The 20,856-nt window shown below is 43.9% G+C and overlaps 1 protein-coding gene across 1 annotated transcript in view; it reads right to left on the bottom strand.

Moving 5' to 3' along the window:
* Positions 1-20,856, bottom strand: part of COG5 (component of oligomeric golgi complex 5) — a 1,467,851-nt gene that overhangs the window by 1,300,712 nt on the left and 146,283 nt on the right. Inside the window, exon 4 of the mRNA XM_078680311.1 lies at positions 2,561-2,615. Within this exon, the coding sequence (XP_078536437.1) occupies positions 2,561-2,615 (55 nt within the window). The remainder of the gene's footprint in view (positions 1-2,560; positions 2,616-20,856) is intronic.

The following is a 20,856-nucleotide window of genomic DNA, read 5'->3' as shown; positions in this document are numbered from 1 at the left end:
TTGACAAGGTAGATAATGTACTGAAGGATCGATGACGCCATTCTCAATCTTAGCGTATAAATCACAGTGAAAATACTCCAATAAATATTGTTTTGGAAAGAAAGGAATAGCAAGACGAAGAGGAGAAGACAGAAGAGTAAGGCGTTTTGCCAAGCATTAAGTGTTTGTGTCATCACCACTAGAGCAGAAAGATCCTGTGCCGTGAACTGCTCTGTATCGTTAACATACATGGTTCAAAAGCACATTTAAAATGTGCCTTAGAAACTTTCTCAGAAAGAACTAAGACAATACTAGGAGAAGGATCCTGATTGGCTGCCTCACACAGACCATCATTCCTCTAGAAATATTAATAACTACTGTGGTAGTCGTATTACCTGGGCCCAAAGGTCCAGTCTAGCCAAAAGCAAGGCATCAAAAAACCCATAAGGAGGAAAAGATTGCAACTAAGAATAGCGGCCCACAAGCTACCAGTAAAGCAGGTCATAAGAGCAGATGTGGTGCCATTTCTTTTGGTTGAGGTATTATCAGTTCTTTAAATACTGCTGGGTTTCAAAATATCACTTGCCTTCTCTAGAGCTTTTTTCTACATTTTAGTCTATAATGTCCAGCAAAGTTTTTTACCTAACATATTGCCATTGTTATTCAACAACCTGGCCACATGGTACGCAGGACGACAGAAGGAAAAGCATCCTAGTGTTGCTCCCCTGCTAGTATGATAGCTGAGCACATGAGACCACCATCGGTGGAGAGTTATGGTCACCCCTCTGTTTAATTGCCCTGGGCATTAGGAGGGGAGACGTAAGGCTAAGGGGTCTTAAGAAGGGTCGTCTAGCAGGACGAGCCTTCTACTCAGGTCACTGGGAGTTGTTACCACAGGGGCTGAGATGATGCAACATCGCTTTTTAATCGCTCAAAAGGCAGATGAAATCCTGAGCAACTGTGGAGTAGTCCACTTTAAGTGAATGAGCTGTAAAGAATTTAAGTGTGTTGGTATTGAAAATACCAATAGGACAGTTTTAGCTTTCTCAGGAGGGGTGTCAGCTGTTCAAGGAACTCATCGTAAACACCTGAATTGCCCGTAAACCCAACATGTGTAATCAATAAACTTGCAACAGATTTTATCCACAAAGAATGTGGATTTTTTGTCTATTATGTCACATGCATTGTATTGTAATTTGTATGGGTCCCCACATCCTTGAAGGGCTATAGGAAGCAATACTATGGGATTGGCACATGAACACAAGCAGTGTCCCTCTGCCATCAATAATTTACATTGATCCCCTTTGCGTCCCTTTTAATGATCTTATCTTATTGGTGCATTCATAGAGTTATGACGTGTTGTCAATCGAGTATTTGCTGTATTCACAGATACTAAGCTTATTAAGTGCCTGCACTTCCATGCACATTCAAGTGACTCTTCTTACACCCTCGGTTACTCTCAACTTTCCCAGTCTCTCTCTCTCTCCTTTGGTTGTTTTTCCCTTCCAGCACCCACGTTTTGTTGACACATAGAAACCAATAAATGCTACCAGGGTTCACAAAACACTGATTTTATCAGGACCATGAGACATCACACAGGGCCAATGAGGGCTTGCCTCAGTGGGACATAGGTCTGCTGTAACTAATGTTTGAAGAAAAGTTAGGGAACACCGGTGGTTTGGGGAGGGTGGGGAGAGGAGGGAGTAGGGGGGAGACGGGCTTGAGCTTTTTCTTTTGTTATATTATTCAATCGATGTACAGTTATTGGCTCTTGACTGCTAGCAGGAACTGGACCTCTAATCGAGCAGAAGGAGGCTTCACTGCTGGGTTGGGGAGGCCTATCATTTTGTAGTTGATGTCATTATAGTCTTAGAGCCATTTTGGTATTGACATTTGGACGCTGTGACGAGAGAGATGGCAGTGTTGTATATTGAACAATTGTACTGTATTAAGAGCCGGTTGTTCTTTGAAAAATTAATAAAAATATATATTTTTAAAAAACTAATGTTTGGAGAAACTGAACTTTAAACAGGAGGATAGGAGCAGGTGTCTAAAGGTTCATTGGAATAGGTCACTGAAGAGGATTTTCTGTGGACCACAAAGCCCCAGAAGCCTGAATCAGCATATTGGATCTTCAAAAGGATGTCAATTGATGGTACATGGATAATGCACATACTGTTGCAATGCTTGTGTTAAAAGGGCAGTGAGGAATAAATAAAAGATGAGTATATCCTACAAAGCATAATTAAGAGCAAGCAATCAGGTGGTGAGCTTCGTGAAGGAGGATGGATACCCCTTTTTGGAGGTAGTTATCAGTTCAATGGCATTTATCAAGAGACAGAAGACAGATATACACACACACACACACTGTCCCCTGCGCCCTGCCTCTGAAATAGTATTTATTTGTTTACTTTATTTATAAAGGTTTATATATAGCGCAAACAAGATCCTGAAGGATATCAGAGCATCTCTTCAGCAGTCTCTTGTTACTTCCGGTGCACTTCAAACTGCTCACTCACTGCAGCCTCGCATCAACCCAACATCTCGACATTTTTTTTATTGACGAACAATAGAACAGTACCTGTCAACAGTACTTTGCAAAGCACCGATTCTAGTCTGCATCATCTGAAGGACGCCTGGAAAAATGAAAAAAGATGAGGGCCGGGGTTAGATCAGATAAGATATCAAACCTTTTTTCGCTCTCAAAACAAAATTAAGTTTTACATTTTTTATTCTTATTGACGTTCTGAAACATTTATTGCGTCCATGCTGGAATAAATAGGAACTACAAAGTATTTAACAACCTTTTATCTCAGCAGCAGCCCTACTTGTAATAGGTAAAGGACTACCACATACTGTATCCCATAAAAAAACATGGACTATGACTGTAAGGATAGAGTAACACTGTTCTGAATGCCCCATTAAGCTTTTTAGGAATTCTAAACTATTGCTGCATTTCACACTTGTCTCACTAACTACGACAGAATGCCCTTGTCCATAGGTTCAGTTTCACATGATTATAGCCGACACTATATTTATGTTATGTTACTTTTCTTTCATGAAATGCATGTTCGCAATTGAAAAAAACATCTGGCATGTTAACATAATTAAAATTTAAGAAGCAGTAACAAAGCCCTCTTCTGCAAGGAAGCACTTACACCAGAAAGGAAAGGCAGTATTATTACATCCAAGACACAGTTTAGAAAAATTAACTCACAAAAGCAAGATTTAACCATAAAGTATTTTCTCATCATGGTCCAGTTTCACGAGACTATGTCGAGGGCAGTAATATCGGCCCACTATTAAATTGCATCCAGTACGTTCCTTACCACTATTTCGTCATGATAAGTATATTATCGTTAAGCATGGCTCTGATAGAGAGTCATTGGCGTGAATGACAGTATTATAAATCTGGTCATTCACGACTATGACTAACAACAGTGGGTAACAGAACTTGTTAAACACTTTTGCTATATCATAAATAGGGCTCCTGGATTTCTGGTCTTTTTTTTTTACATTTGTGTCTGTATTTATCCATATTTATTTTGGGGTAATCTTTTTGGTATTTATCCATATGTATTTTGAGAATAAACAGTCATAAAATGGTATATTTCCACATTTATTTAACTGATAAACAAGCACTCCTACTTTGATGCCTGTCATGTTTTAGCAAATTAAGCAGTCAAATATAACAAATATAACAAAACACTACAACTACATGTAAATATAGCATTATATAAAAATATATGTTAACTAATGCCTGTATTTAAGGAAATCTCATCCTGTTTTTTTAACTTCCCATGCTTTCTATCTGCTCTGTTGTTGGCCTGGAATTCATGTAGGACAGCATGGAGAGTAACTCGCAAGGAACACCATTTTTTTGTATTTTTCTGCTTTTATAAATAAATACAAACAGAAAAAACATTGTTTTCGGTCTGTATTTATCTGTAAAAATCAGTAAAAACGGAAAACTGGGAGCCTTATCATAAAGGAATTCTAGGCTGCTCTGTCAGAGATCTTGAGGGAGCACAGCTTCTGGAGGGAAGGGGATACAAGGAGGCTTTGGGGGTGGGTGGCAGGAGACCATGTACTGGGACAAGGAGGATAGGCCATGTTGTGTAAGGAGCTCCCTGTTACATCCTATGTTTATACGTTTACAGTAAAGCTGTTTGTTGTACATAGTAGAAACTTTAGTCGTCATAGCAGTGTGGGGTAGAATGTTGTTGAGCTTTTAAATGATTCAATGATTGGGAGCAGAGAAGAAAGCTGTTTTAGTGGAACTTCTGTTAAGGCTGGCGTTTGTACTCATTGAATATATACGTATTAAAAATTTACTACGGATTCTGGATCTATGCTTGAAACATGTGGCGACAAGCTGAACTCAAGAACTGCTTGAAGGATTATTGAAGGTTATTCGACAGCTGCATTGTTGAACACATAGCAGCAGAGTTGACGTTGGTGTGGCAGATCATTACAGAGCTCAGTACATGCTGTGGTTATTGATTGCTGGAAAGGAAGTTACTGCTGGCTGCATGGTTTAGTTTGAACCGCTAATTTGAGTATCTTCTGATCACACAGGTTAGACATTCAGAAACTGACAAGCGTCGCTGCCTGATCACACCACGGCATCCAACACATCATGTTTTATGTATGTTTGATGGGCATTCAGGAACAGGCATGCTTCTCTACATGCTCATGCCAACACCGATCAACGTGCCTAAAAAGTACGAGATCATTGTAACTTGTGACTATAACAAATAATACAATATTCAATTCCAGCATTACAATGAAGTGTGCTCTGTCAGACAGACACAAGAGAGAAGCTACAGGTTATAAACAAAATGCTGAGATTTATATTGAGGGAACATATTGTAGGTGTGTAAAGAATACTCCTATTCGATTTCAGTACATAATTGAAAGAAACACCAGACAGCCTTTTAAGAATCCTTTTGGAGTAGATGGATCTTCGTAGGAAAATGCTATGCAGTGTCAGTGCGCCATTTCCCTTTTTACTAACTCCTGGTAAGCCAAATGTAGGCTAGAAAACGTGATATAGAAGTTTTAAAACATACCCCATTGCAATTGATGGGAAGAAATTTGATCATGAAAGGAAATTAGTTATGTTTTACACTTGTCTGGGAGCAGAGGGGTAATGTATTTTTGACCATATTCCTGAAATTGAGACTGATGAGGATCATTTTGGAATCTTGAATAAGTGTACTCAAGAAATTATAAGGCTTGGTAAACATTTCAGTCTAGAAATAAGTCTAGAGACAAATTGTTCACAAGGAAACAAGAATGTGAGGAATCTATAGAGAGTTATGTTGCAAAATTACGTATTTTGGCATTGTAGGGTGAATTTAAAGGGTCTGTAGATCAATATCTGTGAGATCAAACTACGGTGGGATGGTTCAGCAAAAAAGCACACAAGCAACGTTTGTGCTGTCTTAACTGAACCTTGTAGGAAACCAATTAGAGGAATTGAACGGTCTGCAATTGCTTCTAAGGAACTAAATAAAAATATTGGTGATAAGGGATCAAGTTCTGTAGGACTTGTTATAAATTCATCAGTTTCCTCAAAACAAAAATAATACTAGTTGAGAAAAATAATTTTCAAAATGTAATGTGTTTCAAGTGTAGTTCTCCTAATCACCTTGCTAGTGCAAGTGACTGTCCTAAAAATAAGAGATGTTGGGGGACCCCAGCGTGCCGGCGGCAAGATGGCTGTACATTAGTGTAGCTCTGCCGGCCGGGTGTATAAATCTGTTCCCAATCCTCACTACGGGACGCCATCATTGTGGGAAAGCAGTCGAGCATGCATCCTGTTGTGTTGGTTCGTGCAGATAATAGACGAGATTAGCGTTGATTGAAGGTTGGTTTTATTTGTAAGTATCAAACAGCATAACCTGGCATCCGACCACCTCGACAGTCCAGTGCAACTGACACTGTTCGAGTGCCGTCAGCCTAACAGTCTAAAAGAACATAGAATGCATACAGGCATTCACGAGACCACAGTGCATCCACGAGGACACACGAGTCATATAGAAGATACACATCATAACACATCTTCTTCCCTAATAGAAATAAAACTAGAGAAAACAAAAATGCAGAAATTAATAAACAAGATAATCATTGAGATATTTGGGAGGTCTACGTACTCTAGGTGGAGAATCCTGTTGAATAACTATGTTGTCCCCACAACCAGCACCTACATCCAAACTCTCATCATCAAACAACTGAACAGCAGAATCTAAAGAAGCACCAGCCTCTAACAAAGCCCCAGAACAACCTTCATCCTCAACCACCTGTTTGACAGAACCACCCTTCTGATACAAAGCCACTCTCCTTAAGTTCCACCTGTTGCCACCATCCAAGATGACAAAAAACTTGCCAACATTAACCACACGATATGGACCTTTGAACTTTGACAAACCAGCTCGAACCCTACCAGACTTGACTTTCACCCAATCACCAACTTCAATCTTATCTCCAATGACAACAGGAGCACTTTCACCATCAGAGGAAGTCCAAATCTTAAGCCAACCAGGAACTAACCGAGAACCAGGAACACGTCCCCTCATGACCTGAAAAGGAGATTTTGCTGTGACACCATGAACAGTGGTGCGATAGGCCCACACCATATCGAGAACAATTTTCTTCGGAGGTAAATCATTAGCTAACGCCAATTGAATGGTGCCTTTAACCATTCTATTAGTTCTTTCAACAATACCATTTCCCATGGGATTATATAAAGACGTGCAAGAATGCTTAACGCCCCATTTGTCAAAGAAACACTTCATGTCATTAGATGTTAATTGAGTGCCATTATCAGTCAAAATCATTTGAGGAACTCCTTCCTGCATAAAAAGATCTTCAAGAACAGAAATTGTAGACCTAGTTGTGATGTCTCGCATGAATTCCACACACAACCATCTCGAATGAATATCCACAACCACCATGGCAAAACGCATATCTTCGCACAAATCATAAAAAGGACCTATGAAATCCAAAGAAATATTGCACCAAGGTTTGCCGGGATCAACTATATGACCCATAACGCTTTGATTGCCAATCTTCAGCCTCTTCTCACTGTCTTTGCAAGCACCACAAGCTTGAACCCAATCTTTGACCAGTCCATTCAAGCCTGGCCACCAAAACTCTTGTTTGATCCTCCTAGTGGTCAAACCCTGGCCCAAATGACCTTCATGCGCAAGATTGAAAATGTGTAACCTGAGACCAGAAGGTGGCACAAAACGATCACCCCTCATGATGATATTTGTAGAGGACACTGACAATTCATCAAGAATTTTCCAATAAGGCCTGATAGAGACCGGGACTGAACTCTCACGTGGAGCCCCATTCTTAATCAAAACAACGAGACTTTGCAAGATGGAATCTTTCTCCATTTCAGATACCCACTGGGCCTTGGAGAAAACACCCAACGATCCCCCACAAACATCACCAACAGAAGCCACAGCTTCCTCATTATGTAAATCCACCAACAAGTTTTCATCAACACACTTCCAATCAAGAGGCAAACGGGACAAGCAATCTGCCTGAACATTACGCCAACCATGGATAAAAACCACCTCATACAGATACTCTTGAAGCCTGGCTGCGAACCTGGCTAAACGTGCGGAACCCTTCCCTGCACCCACAGCTGACAAAATTTTCATCAAGGGCTTGTGGTCAGTACGTATAACAAATTTCACACCCCACAAATACACCCTGAAGTGTTCCACACCCCACGCCGCAGCAAGAGCCTCTCGCTCAATCACAGAATAGTTTCTTTCCGCTAGAGTTAACGTCCTAGACGCAAAAGCAATGGTTTTTTCGGTGCCAGCCTGTAACTGAGAAAAAACCACTCCAACACCAATGAGACTAGCATCCACAGTTATGAAGGACTTACAAGAGGGATTAAACGGAGAAAGAATCCCCGCATTGCAAATTTCATTTTTGATATGACAAAAGGAATCATCTTGTGATTGCTGCCACGTAAATCTAGCTCCCTTCCGTAACAAAACCCTCAAAGGTTCAGAAATATCTGCAAACCTAGGAATAAATTTGGAATAAAATTTGACAAGTCCTAAGAAGGACCTGCGTTGATCTTTATCTGTAGGCCGCGGAGCACTCTCAATGGCCAACAGTACGTTTTTCTTAGGAGAAACACCGCCACTGGAAATGGTGAAACCTAGATATTCAATTTCCTCTACTAGAAAGGTGCATTTGTTTTTGTTGACAGTCAAACCAGTATTTCCTAACCTGTACAACACTTGACGCAAAATGGTATTGTGTTCCCTAACAGACTTCCCTGAGACTAAAATTTCGTCCTGAAAATATACGACACCCACCAGTCCCTCAAACATGTTGGACATCATGCGCTGAAATACACTCGCTGCCGAAGCCAAACCGAAAGGCATACGAGTGAATTGGAATGTGCCCTCAGTAGTAATAAATGCGGTAAGAGGTCTTGAGTCGGGATGTAGCCTGATCTGGTGGTAGGCGCTTCTGAGGTCAATTTTGGAAAAGAACCTACCACCACCTATCAATTGCAAAAGTTTATTAATATTAGGCAACGGGAAGGTGTCAACAATTATATCTCTGTTGAGAGATCTTAAATCAATGCAGAACCTAAGACGGCCATCTGATTTGAGCGTCAAAACCACAGGAGAGATCCAAGGGGAAACCTCCACCGGTTCAATCACTTTGTTATCGAGTAGATCACGAAGTAATTCTTTCAAACCTTGCCTAACTGACAAAGGCACTTTTCTAAGTTTATGTTGTACTGGTGTAGCATCAGGTTTCAGGACAATTTTGTGGACATAATTCTTAACACAACCTAATTTGTCTGCAAAAACATCAGAAGCATTGTTTAAAACATCTCCAATTGACAAGTCATCGTCCACAATCATGACACAATTGGGAGACCTCGGATTAATTACAATGTGTAGGTCAAATTGATGCATCCAACCAAGAATTGGTGGACCATCTCTGGCAATATATACTTTGCCTTCTACACTCCTGGAGCCAAAAGTGATAACTCCAAACATGTATCCAAGAATATCAATAATTTTACCTTGATACCCCACTGGACTGATGTCCTTTTCGGACAAACACACATCTTTCCACAATCTGGTGAATAAGGACTCAGGAATGATAGTGAAGAGTGAATCCACCATCAAAAACACTTTTTGGCCGCATACAGTGAATTCTACGGAGGGACGAGTGAGTCTCCGAGTATTATTATCAGTAACAACAGCAACAAGATCATGATGTTGAATGACCAATACTCTATTAGAAGTTTGAAAATTGTCAGGAGATTGTAAAACGTTAACCTTAGATTTGCTCTTGTCATTACTATCGCTTTGTTTGCACATCCTTGAGTAATGCCCTTTTCTGCCACATTTCCTATAAGTTTGTTCAATAGCATAACATTTTTTTAAATCTCCTAAATGAAACTGGCTGCCACAACGCCAACACTCTTTCCCTTTAGGTTTAGAAGCAAAATTCGGATTTGAAAAGACTTTGTTAGTACGTTTTGCAACTACACTCATCAGAATTATCAGAAGAACACTGGATTCCGTGTGAAGTCTCCGCTGAATGAAAACAAAATGGAGGCACGTTGATGACGTGAAGCGTTACGCACGCCAGCCACAAGTTGAAGGAATTAAAATGGCTGAAAAGCGCTGCGTTGCACGGTAAACGTGCGTTCCAATGATGTAAGATGTGACGTGCAGTATACAAATTCAGCCGTTGGTTACGCTCTGCACAAACCAGAAGAGGAACACAGCTCAAAAGCTGAAATATACAGAAACAGTACCTCAGGAGATGTCGGAACGTGAAGACCACATGGAAATCCAAAAACGATGAGGATTACCAGGCTGTGCAAGAAATCGAAGAAGAAACAACAGGAACCGCCGTAAGTTTCGTTTCAAGCATCGTCGCCAAAATTGTTGTGTTGGTTCGTGCAGATAATAGACGAGATTAGCGTTGATTGAAGGTTGGTTTTATTTGTAAGTATCAAACAGCACAACCTGGCATCCGACCACCTCGACAGTCCAGTGCAACTGACACTGTTCGAGTGCTGTCAGCCTAACAGTCTAAAAGAACATAGAATGCATACAGGCATTCACGAGACCACAGTAAATCCACGAGGACACACGAGTCATATAGAAGATACACATCATAACACATCCCCTGGCTGCTCAGACAAACCAGCTTGCTGAAATCCGCGACACTATCCGTTGCGGGGAGTCTGAGTGAGAAGGGAGCGGCAGGCCGGGAAGCAACATGGCGTCCGACTGAAGAGCTCCGGACTGTAGCGACCCGACTGAGCGGACAGAGCCGGATGCACGAACACTAGTTATCAGCGGCTAGTGGGTCGGATGCCCGACTGCATAGCCCGGGGTAAGTGGACCGCACCAGCATTTCATTGGGCCGCACTTTCAACGTGCGGAGCAGATTAACAAAACTGCGCGGCCCACAGCGGGATAGCGAGGCGTGGCTGCGCGGCCTGGAGAACTGCCGTCAAGTGAAGATATTGGCGAAGCTGCCTGAAGCGCTCCGGTCTGTGGTGGCCTGCCTGAGCAGACTGAGCCGGATGCAATTGCGATTCTCCTATTAACATGACTAGAGAATCTGGATTTCATTGAAGACTATCAAGACTGCATAACACTTTTAATGCAGAACCAAGCAGCCACCTACATCATAAAGTAAACTTCCAAAATAGAACGTTATAAACCAAACAAAGAACAAGATCACTAGGCAATCCTCCTCTTTTAAATGTGGTGAGAAGTAAGGTAAGGAAATGTCCAATAAACTCCAAGGACAGGATCCATGGCTTCAATCAAGGCTTTAATCTTGAGGGGGGAAAGAAAGGTGAACAGAAGGTCTAGAAACAAGACCACAAAGTCATGAAAGGTTATCTGAAAAGGAAAAGAGGTGTTAATAATTTCATTAATAAAAAAATAAAATAGCATACCTGAAAGAAATAAAAACAAGTTTAAAGCGAAGTTTAAACATTCAGAATCAGATATACAAATTGAAGAATAAAAAATAGTAACAGTAGAAAAATCAACCACCCAGGGAAAGGGTGGGGGGGATAATGATAGCCTCTGTGTCTTTAATGAAATCCAGATTCTCTAGTCATGTTAATAGGAGAATCGCAATTTCATTACAAGACCGGAGGCTACATTATGCATGTTGGTAGCCATGTAAAACAACATCAGACATATGAGAAACAGGTTTACAATAATGATGAGCAAAAGTCCTGGAGTTAGACCAATCAGCAGCCTTGAGGATATCATCCAACTTACCACCTGACCAGAAAGACTTACTGGCCATAGCGCCTCTGATAGAGTGTGGTTTGAAGATACTCAGATCAATACCTGCAAGTTCCACGACAGACTTAACCCATCTTGCAATACAGACAGAAGAAACTCCTTTGTGAGGTTTAACAAAGGAAATAAGTAATTGACTTACACCAGAAGGACGGAAAGAGCTCATTCTCAAATCATATTCTTTCATACACTTAACAACACAAAGTTTATTGCAAGTATCAAAGCATGGATAAAAAATAGAATCCTACATAGTCTTGGTTAATCTATGCAGTTCAAATTTAACACCAAGCATATCATAAGATCTATATGAAATATCTAAAGCCTTAACATCAGAGACCCTACGACAAGAAATTAAGCAAAGAAGAGTAGCTAGTTTGATAGAAAGGAACTTCCTGCTCAAAAGAGTATTCTCTGGCCAACTACAGAAAAGATCAAGAATTAATTTCACATCCCAAAGAGATTGATATCTAGGTCTAGGAGGTCTTGCAAGTCTAATACTTTTGAGTATCCTACAAATAATAATTTTTTTACCTACTGTCTTACCGTTGATTAAGGAATGACCAGCAGAGATAGCAGACTGAGCCGGATGCAATTTATCTGCGTCTGGTGGGGCAGACGTCCGGCAGCATAGCCTGGGGTATGTGGCCCGCACTGGCACTTCATTGGACGGCGATTGCAACGTGTGGCGCAGATTGCCCATCCCGCGCAGCCCGCAGCGGGACAGAGAGGTGTGTCTGTGCGGCCTGGAGGACTGCGGCCATGTGAAGATCTTGGAGAATCTGATTGGCGGCCGAGGGGCTGGGAAACCCTGCGAGACCTGGTGGAATGACAGCTAGTGGATATTGGTAGGTCCAGTACGGAGACAAGCAGGCCAGTCATCCTCAGGCAGCAAGAGACGCGAGGTGAAGCTGGGGCGGAGCGAGCCCTGCTTAAACTCTGCTGAGAGGAGCTGTCAGAGATACTGGGATAGAGCTCAGTCCCATAGTGGCCAGACTATAGAGCCAGGCCCATTATTGGCCTGAGTAAACAGCGCAGGCAGGAGTGGCCTTGTGCAGTAGGCCCACATGCGAAGAAGGCACAGAGGACCAGGCTGCTGAATTGGGCTGATACAGTTGAGCAGGGAGTGGGCAAAAGTGCTCTGGACTTTGCACTGGGGGGCACTAAACCAAAACTTTACACATGGCGCTTGGCACTGTAAACAGAACATTGGGAAGGCCTGGGTCACAAAACATGCTGCTGCTGGGATCCAAAGTCTGGAAGCACAACCCCACAAGCATTATGGGAAAAACTGATAAACAGCAGGCATGGCTTAACTTCGAGGAGCGGAAACCTACCAGGGCACAACAAGAAGCGCACTCTGATTCGGAGCTGGAGCCCGGGGGAAAAGCCCTAATGCATTGGTGGCAATGCTGTTGGCAATGCAGACCAGCCTACAGTCAATCGATGAGAAAATCGACACTTGAAACATGCGTATGGACCGCCTGGCGGCTAAATTAGACAAACAAGGGGCCAGACTGGGAGAAGCTGGACAGCTTATATCTAATACAGAGGATGGCCTGCAAGCAGTTCAATCCAAGTGCCTCAACATGGAGAAGGTGTTGGCAGTGATCCAGTCCAAGTACGAGGATTTGGAGGCGCGGTCACTACGCAACACCCTTCGAATAACAGGGTTGCCAGAAAGGACAAACACTGGGAAACTGGAGCTCTACATAGAAACGATGCTCAAGGAGGTGTTTAGCCCTGAACACCTGTCCACAATCCTCACTGTTGAGAGAGCACACAGGTCGCTTGCGGCGAGACCTATCTCTGGAGCGCCGCCATGACTAAGCATGGGCGTAAAATCCGCTCCGCTCGCGGATTTTTCGGATTTTCGGCAAATTCGCAATCCGCGAACTCTCGCGAATTTGTCGAAAATCCGTGAATCCGCTCGCGGTGGATTTTTTGCTTGGTTGCGGCGCGCGGCGTGGTGCACGGCGTTCACTTTCCGTCATTAAGCGTTTGCCGAGTTGTTTTTCTCGATCATATTTTGCGAGTGCTGCGCCATTTTGGATCTTGCTGCGTGATCCCGCGGGAGTTTGGCGCCCGCGAATACGTAATCGCGGCTTGCCACCTTGCACAGCACACCTCGCGAGAGTTCGCAATTGCGAACACGTAGTTGCGGCGGAAAGGAACAATCTCGCACTCGCGAAATAGAGATTTTGCAATTCTGCACAAGACATCCACCAGCAAACAGGATAAACCTTCAGAAAATGATGATTTTTATCAGAATCACTCCTCAGGTTGACATTTGCATGGCCTTTTTTTTTTGCAAGGAGTCCATTTTTGGGGGGGGGGGGGAAGGAAGTGCCCCACAGTCTCCAACTTCCTGTTCCTGTCCAGCAGGCTCCTCCCAGTGCTTTGTCCATCTCCTGGTCACTTTCATTTGGATCTGGAGCTGGAAGGATTACTTTTTGTGGGTGCTGCTGGATATTTGGATTTGAGGCCTTTTTGACTTTCTTTGGATCACTTTTGGATTAGAAATCAACTTTCACAAGTAAGTTTGTTTGGGGCATTACAGTTGCTGCAACTACAATTTTGGAACTTTTTCAGAACATTAAATAAATTATATTGTGGGTAGCCACAGTATCCAGTAGGACCAGGGTTGGTTATGGGTGCATGATACAACTGTTTTGTTGAATTTAAACACCATTGAGGCCATGGATGGGCTGGGATTGTGCTGATTTTATGGTTTTTTGTCGTTTTTTTGGGGCTGCTGGTGGGGCCCTTTGCCCAGGGGTGGTGAGTGTTGCATGGGCCTAGTCTTTCTGTGGGGGGTCTTCTTAAATTTAAACATCATTGAGGCCATGGATGGGCTGGGATTGTGCTTATTTTATGGTTTTTGGTCGTTTTTTTGGGGCTGCTGGTGTGGCCTTTTGCCCAGGGGTGGTGGTGCATGGACTGAGTGTGCCTGTGGTGTGGTCTCACTCTCTTTAATGTAAACATCATGGATGGCATTGGATTGTGGTGATTTTTGGCTGTTTTTCTGTTTTTTTGGGGTGTACTGTTGATGTGGACTGGCCATGTGGGTGGTGGTGGTGGCCATCTTGAGTGCTGGCTGGTACAGGCAACATGTGCTTGGGGTGCAAGGGGCCATTTTGAAGAGAGGCAGTGTCTGAGGCCTGCACTTATTTTGCCTACTTTTCATCCATTATGCCCAGGGGTAGTGAGTGTTGCATGGGCCTAGTCTTTCTGAGGGGTGTCTTCTTGAATGTAAACACCATTGAGGCCATGGATGGCTGGGATTGTGCTGAGTTTTGTGTTTTTTGGGGATGCTGGTGGGGCCCTTTGCCCAGGGGTGGTGAGTGTTGCATGGGCCTATTCTTTCTGTGGGGTGTCTTCTTGAATGTAAACACCATTGAGGCCATGGATGTGCTGGGATTGTGCTGTTTTTTGTGTTTTTGGCCGTTTTTTTGGGGCTGCTGGTGTGGCCTTTTGCCAAGGGGTAGTGATGCATGGACTGAGTGTGCCTGTGGGGTCTCACTCTCTTTAATGTAAACATCCTGGATGGCATTGGATTGTGGTGATTTGTGGCTGTTTTTCTGTTTTTTTGGGGTGTACTGTTGATGTGGACTGGCCATGTGGGTGGTGGTGGTGGCCATCTTGAGTGCTGGCTGGTACAGGCAACATGTGCTTGGGGTGCAAGGGGCCATTTTGAAGAGAGGCAGTGTCTGAGGCCTGCACTTATTTTGCCTACTTTTCATCCATTATGCCCAGGGGTAGTGAGTGTTGCATGGGCCTAGTCTTTCTGTGGGGTGTCTTGAATGTAAACATCATGGATGGCATGGGATTGTGCTGATTTTTCTGTGTTTTGTCGATTTTTTGGGGTGTATAACTGAACTGATGTTCCTCTGTCTTCCATTGCTTTTAGGTGCACAAGCCTCAAGAGAACCACCAGTGCCAGGAAGAAGTCCTGCAGCGGTGTGTGTGTGCAGCATAACGTCACGCGACGTCACGTCTGGACACAGACAACTCTGCAACTCGTACAACTGCTGCCTGCTGTTCTGACCTGCTCTGAAGAAGATGGCCCCAAAAAAAGTTACCCGTAGCTCCTCTAGCAAGAAAGATGCCAGTAAGGAGCAGAAGAAGCAAGTTACCAAGGAGACTGGTGTGCCGGCCGCCCCTTTTTTTGGGAGTAAAAAAAAAAGTATGCCTGCAGCAGCAGCGGGATCTGCTGGGGACCAAGCTGGGAGCAGCACCCCCGCTCCATTGGGCTCAGTGCCACCACCACCACCACGCCAACTTAAGTCCAAGCCCTTTAGTGCTGCAGAGGCAGCCAGTATAGTTGTTCAATCACCATCGACCAGTGATGTTGGCTCATCGCAAGAAAGCAGCAGCAATGTCCCTCAATCAACACAGGTTGTTGTAGCTCATCTGACGAGTGTTGAACAACCACAGCTGCAACAACAATCACATGTGCAAGTACAAGCACAAGTACATGTGGAAGGAGAGGCAGCGCAAGGAGATGCGCAAGCAGAGGTGCATGGAGGGTCACAAGTGGCCACAATAGTTGTTCCTCCCGAAGTAGGGGCACATCAGGAAATCGACAATCAAGGCGAGGTATCATTTGAGGAAGACACTCCTCCTGATGATCATTCATTGTCTTCCACACCCCTAGCAAGGAAGAGATCAAGGGTGGTGTCTACATCTTCTTCAAGCACACCTCCTTCTGATGATACGGATCAAAATTGGGAACCAGCACCACTGCTGTCTGAGAGTGAGGCATACCATGATCTGGCAAAGGTAGTTAAGCGTAAAAGGAAGCTCGTCCAAAGTCTCAGACTTATGGAGTGTGATGATGAGGCTCAGCAAGAAGTGGCGGATACTGCTGCTGATGAAGACTCTGACAACGACGACCCAGTCATCATAAAGGTCACTGCAGCCCCAGCGGGCATGCAGCAAACAGACATTTTGACCCTAGCCCGAAAAGCTGCTGAGCGTGATGATGATGATGATGATGTTGTCGACGAGGAGGCAGTGGAAACACCATCACAATCATTGGAGTTAAGTAGTACACCAACTCGTACCGCTTCCATATTTCTTTCTGGCAAGAAGGGACCTCCATCCACCTCAACCTTAATTAGTGGCGGTGAAAGTGCACAACGTACAAAGGTTGGGCAATCCAGATCCTCCACTTCATCCGGCATTCGCAGCATGACCACCACCAGTATCGCCGCCTCCTCCGGCCCCCACAGACACTTCAAGTCCCCAGTTTGGGACTTCTTTACTGTTTGCCCAAAAAGGGAAAAGTTCGCCATTTGTACCATTTGTAAGCTTGCAGTTAGTCGTGGTAAGCTTGGTACCAACTATGGGACTGGAGGCCAGAGAGGTCATCTTGAAAGACAGCACACTGTCCAATGGTTTGCGCACCTAAAGGAGATCAAGGAAGCCCGAATTGGAAGTCAAGAAAACGTTGATGTTGCATCTGATGATGACGAGGAGGAAGAAGACGTGTCAAACACTTCACTTACACCCAGTACCCCTGTCAGCAGCACACCCCATGTGAGGCACACTAAGAGTGTTGGAGCGAGTGAGACACCAACGCGCAAAAGTTCACCAGCGAGCATAATTGCGTCAACGAAGTCATTATCATCCTGTAAATGCTTGGTCCAGGGCAACATTAGAACCATGTTTTCTTCAGATGCGCCATATGAACGCAACCACCCACTGACGCGTCTGTATAACACTAAGCTGGCTAAAATGGTAGCTGTGGACCTTCTCCCTTTTTCTTTTGTAGAAGCGGTAGGTTTTCTAGAATTAGTGGCAACGCTCTGCCCTAAATGGAAGGTTCCTAGCCGGTTCTATTTTGCCAGAGTTGCGGTTCCAGCACTACATGAAGATGTGCTGGAGGCGATTGGGGCAGCTTTGCAGAAGAGTGCTTTTCACACAATACATCTGACAACAGACATGTGGACCAGTGGCGCAGGCGCTGATTACATGTGCATCACTGCACACTGGGTCTCTTTTTCAGGTGTTAAAGCAAAGCTAAACGCAGGTGTTGACCCGGACCAAGTTTTTAAAGCTGCTCGGAAACATGCAACACTAGCCATGTTTGGCTTGGAGAAAAGTCACACATCACAAAACATTTTGGACGAGTTTAACAAAAAGGTCTTTCACTGGCTGTCCCCAAAAAAACGCAAGATTGGTTATGTTTCCACGGATAATGGCGCCAATGTAGTTAAGGCCATGGCGCTGGGTGACTATTTCAGAGTGCCGTGTTTGGCGCACTGTATCAACCTGGTAGTTCAAAAATTCTTGAGTGATAAAGACAGTCCAGCGTGCGAGGTAATGGCCACCTGCCGCAAAATGTGCAACCATTTCAGCCATTCTTTTAAGGCCCGGAAGCATCTGAGGAGCCTGCTACTTGAACGTCGAATGCCAGTGAAAGCACTCATCCAGGAGGCAGCAACACGTTGGAACTCAACCTTCTACATGCTTGAGCGTCTGTATGAGCAGTATACGGTACTCGATCACTATTTCTTGAAACAGGGTACAGCTCAGAAGGACCTGAGGATGGGTGCGGCGCAATGGGACATAGTTAAAAGCCTGACAGACATGCTTCGTCCTTTTGAGTTCTTCACGCGTGCAGTCAGCCAGGAGGACTGTAATTTCGGAAAAGCTATCCCATTGTTGTGCATGCTGGAGCACCAACTGAAGGCGGTGTCTTCTGAGTTAGAAAAAGATGAAAAAAACAAAGACCCTTTTCTTTTGTCTGAGAAATTATTAGAGCGCCTACGTGGTGATGAACGTCTTAAAAAGATCAACTCAGAACAGCATTACATTTGTGCTACTATTCTGGATCCACGCTACAAAAAGGCGCTGGCAGGCCAAGCATTCTTTCCTTTTGCTGATGAAGATGTTCAAAAGTACAAACGTTGGCTAGCCTGGTCAGCCAAGAGGTTTGAAAAAAAACGGCAGGATATTGAAGGAGAAGGCAGTACATCAGCATCAGCATCAGCAGGCCATCCCCAGTCAAAAGAATCCACTTCTGCACCTGTGGCTGTGGCACAAGTGACCTCTCAGCCGTTAAAGACACCGGCAACCGGATCATCTGCACCACACACAAGAGTAACAGTGGCTGCTGAAGAGGATTGGCTAACTTTGCTTGGGTATGGTTCTCGAAAAAAGGTCACAGGCACAGCAAAAAGTAAGCAACGTGGAGGAACCGTTGAGGACCTTGAGTCGATGGTGCAGGACTATCTGAATGACTCAACAGAGGTCTTTCTTAATGATGAGCCATTGCAGTATTGGCATGGGAAAAAACAATTGTGGCCACAGCTCTCCAACCTGGCTATAAACTACTTGTCTTGCCCACTCGCAAGTGTGTCTTCTGAACGTGTTTTCAGTGCTGCTGGTGGCATTGTAACTCCCAAACGGAGCCGCCTCTCGGCCAAAAATGTGGAGAGGCTAACAATGATCAAGATGAATCAGCACCTCATACCACCAGATTACAAAGTACGAGAAAGCACGCAGCATGAAGACGAGGAGGACAGCAACGTAGATGAGGGAATTTGTTCTCTGTTCAGTGACGCTGACCTCATCCTGCCTGAATTCGCATGTATGATGACGAACTCTTATTCTTATTCCCTGACACCGAGGCCTGAAAATGAGACAATGAATCAATAACTTTCTTTTTCGTCCTTATTCACTTTTATTCCTGTGTGTCTGTCTTTCTTTGTTTTGCACAGTTAATTTAATTCTAACTTTAATCACCTAATCACAAAAACAAGCCCATCAGCAGAACTGTCTTCACTTGTTTGCTTATTGATTTGAAGGTGCCGCAGTCTACATTCCTCAGGTTCACAAGTTCAGAAGAACATGCTCCTCTATCCTCCTCCTCCAGACTCCTATTTCCCTCAAAGCAGAGGGCTGGATTACGCCCAATGAAGAAAGACTCAGCACTTTTGGAGGTGTTCTACTTCTTTGCGGGTGAGTTGACGGCTCTGGGCCCATTGCTGTGAAGCTCTAATAACGGATAAAAGTGTTTTGGACCAAATATGAGGCGGAAATTTCTTGCCGTTTTTGCTGACTTGCTTGCCTTTGAGGTGCTCTTTGACGGGGTTCCGGGTGTTTGTGGGTGAGTTTTGGGGTCTGGGAGCACTGCTGCGACAGTCTAATCTTGATTGCATTTGCTTTTCAGGAAATCCGTGGTGGAAAACAGGAGTTATGATGATGACCTAGCTGCACAGCGCGTTTGGACCGAAGGCCGAGAGATATTTAAAGTATGAGATTTTGCTTTTTGGCTGTTTGGGGGTGTTGTCGCGTGCTTTTTTGCGGGTGGGTTGGCGGGTCTCTTGGGGCATTCCTGTGAAGGTCTAATACCGGATAGAAGTGTTTAGGACAAAATCCATAAGGAAAAACCTTTTGGCACTTTTTGTAACTTAGGGTTCGTTAGGGTTAGCCCTAGCAGCAGGATTGCATGTGTTTCGGGGTGTTCTATTGCAACTCAGTTCTGGGGTTTTACAGCACTCTTGGAGCGATTCTGGCTATGGATACTTTTGCTTGCTTGCAAGTGGTTTGAATACAATCCACGGTGGGTAAGGGTGTATTTGGGCCTACTTTCTTTCAAAGTACGTTTTGTCACCATTTTTCTGCTAGGGCTCGTTTTTTGAGATCTGATTGGGGGTCTTCTACATTTTTGCGACTGGCTTTAGTAAGGGTCTTGGTGGGAGCATTGCTGGGAAGGTCTAATTTTGTTCTAAAACACAGTTTACAGTACACCTAGCTTGAGGGGAAAGATTCGCTAAATTATTTTGGCCATACTTATTTATCCTTAAAAAGGTGACTCAGACAGAGTACGCAATTTCAAAAATATTGTACTGTCTATTAGGGAAATCAAAGTGTGACTTTTTGGACCACACAGCGTACATACCTTATATTTATTTATCAGTGGTATTGTAATAGCACTTCCTGTTTTCCGTTCAATAATTACAGGCCGGGTTTCAGTCAACATCCGCCAGGCAGGCAGTGGACAGGGTGTCTTCTGTCAGTGGTCACCAACATTGATGGACGAAGCATCAGCTGGAATGGAGGAGTGCCGCTAATAAGAGGAATTGTTTGCTGCATGCAACTTACTTACCAAATTCAACAGGACAACTCCAACAACATACAGAATACAGATACAGTATCCATTGTTTTCTTCTATGAGTGTGACTGCATGTGGTTAGCTTTAGTTTGTACCCAAAGATTTCTTTATCTTCAATTATTGTTTGTCCATGCTGTGCTTTTTTTTTCTTCTCTCAACAAAACCTACCCAAAAAGAAACCCCCATTCCCATCCATTTTCCAAACCCTAACCCTCTTCCCCCGGGCTGTGTGGTTTTGCTTGATGTCTGACTAAATGACATCAATAATTCCACACACTTGCTGGGGAGGATAAGGTCATAGCAACAGGCTGGTGAAGGAATACGAGGATATATTCTAGCCTTACTCAGCTTCAGTACTATTTCTTGTAGTAGTAGGAGCCAATGTCAAATAAATTCAACGCAAGTACTAGTTATACT

This window comes from Lissotriton helveticus, chromosome 1_1, assembly GCF_964261635.1.
Source record: "Lissotriton helveticus chromosome 1_1, aLisHel1.1, whole genome shotgun sequence".
Lineage (NCBI taxonomy): Eukaryota > Metazoa > Chordata > Amphibia > Caudata > Salamandridae > Lissotriton > Lissotriton helveticus.
Note: the sequence above shows the minus strand (reverse complement) of the source record. Positions and strands in the feature narration are given on the sequence as shown.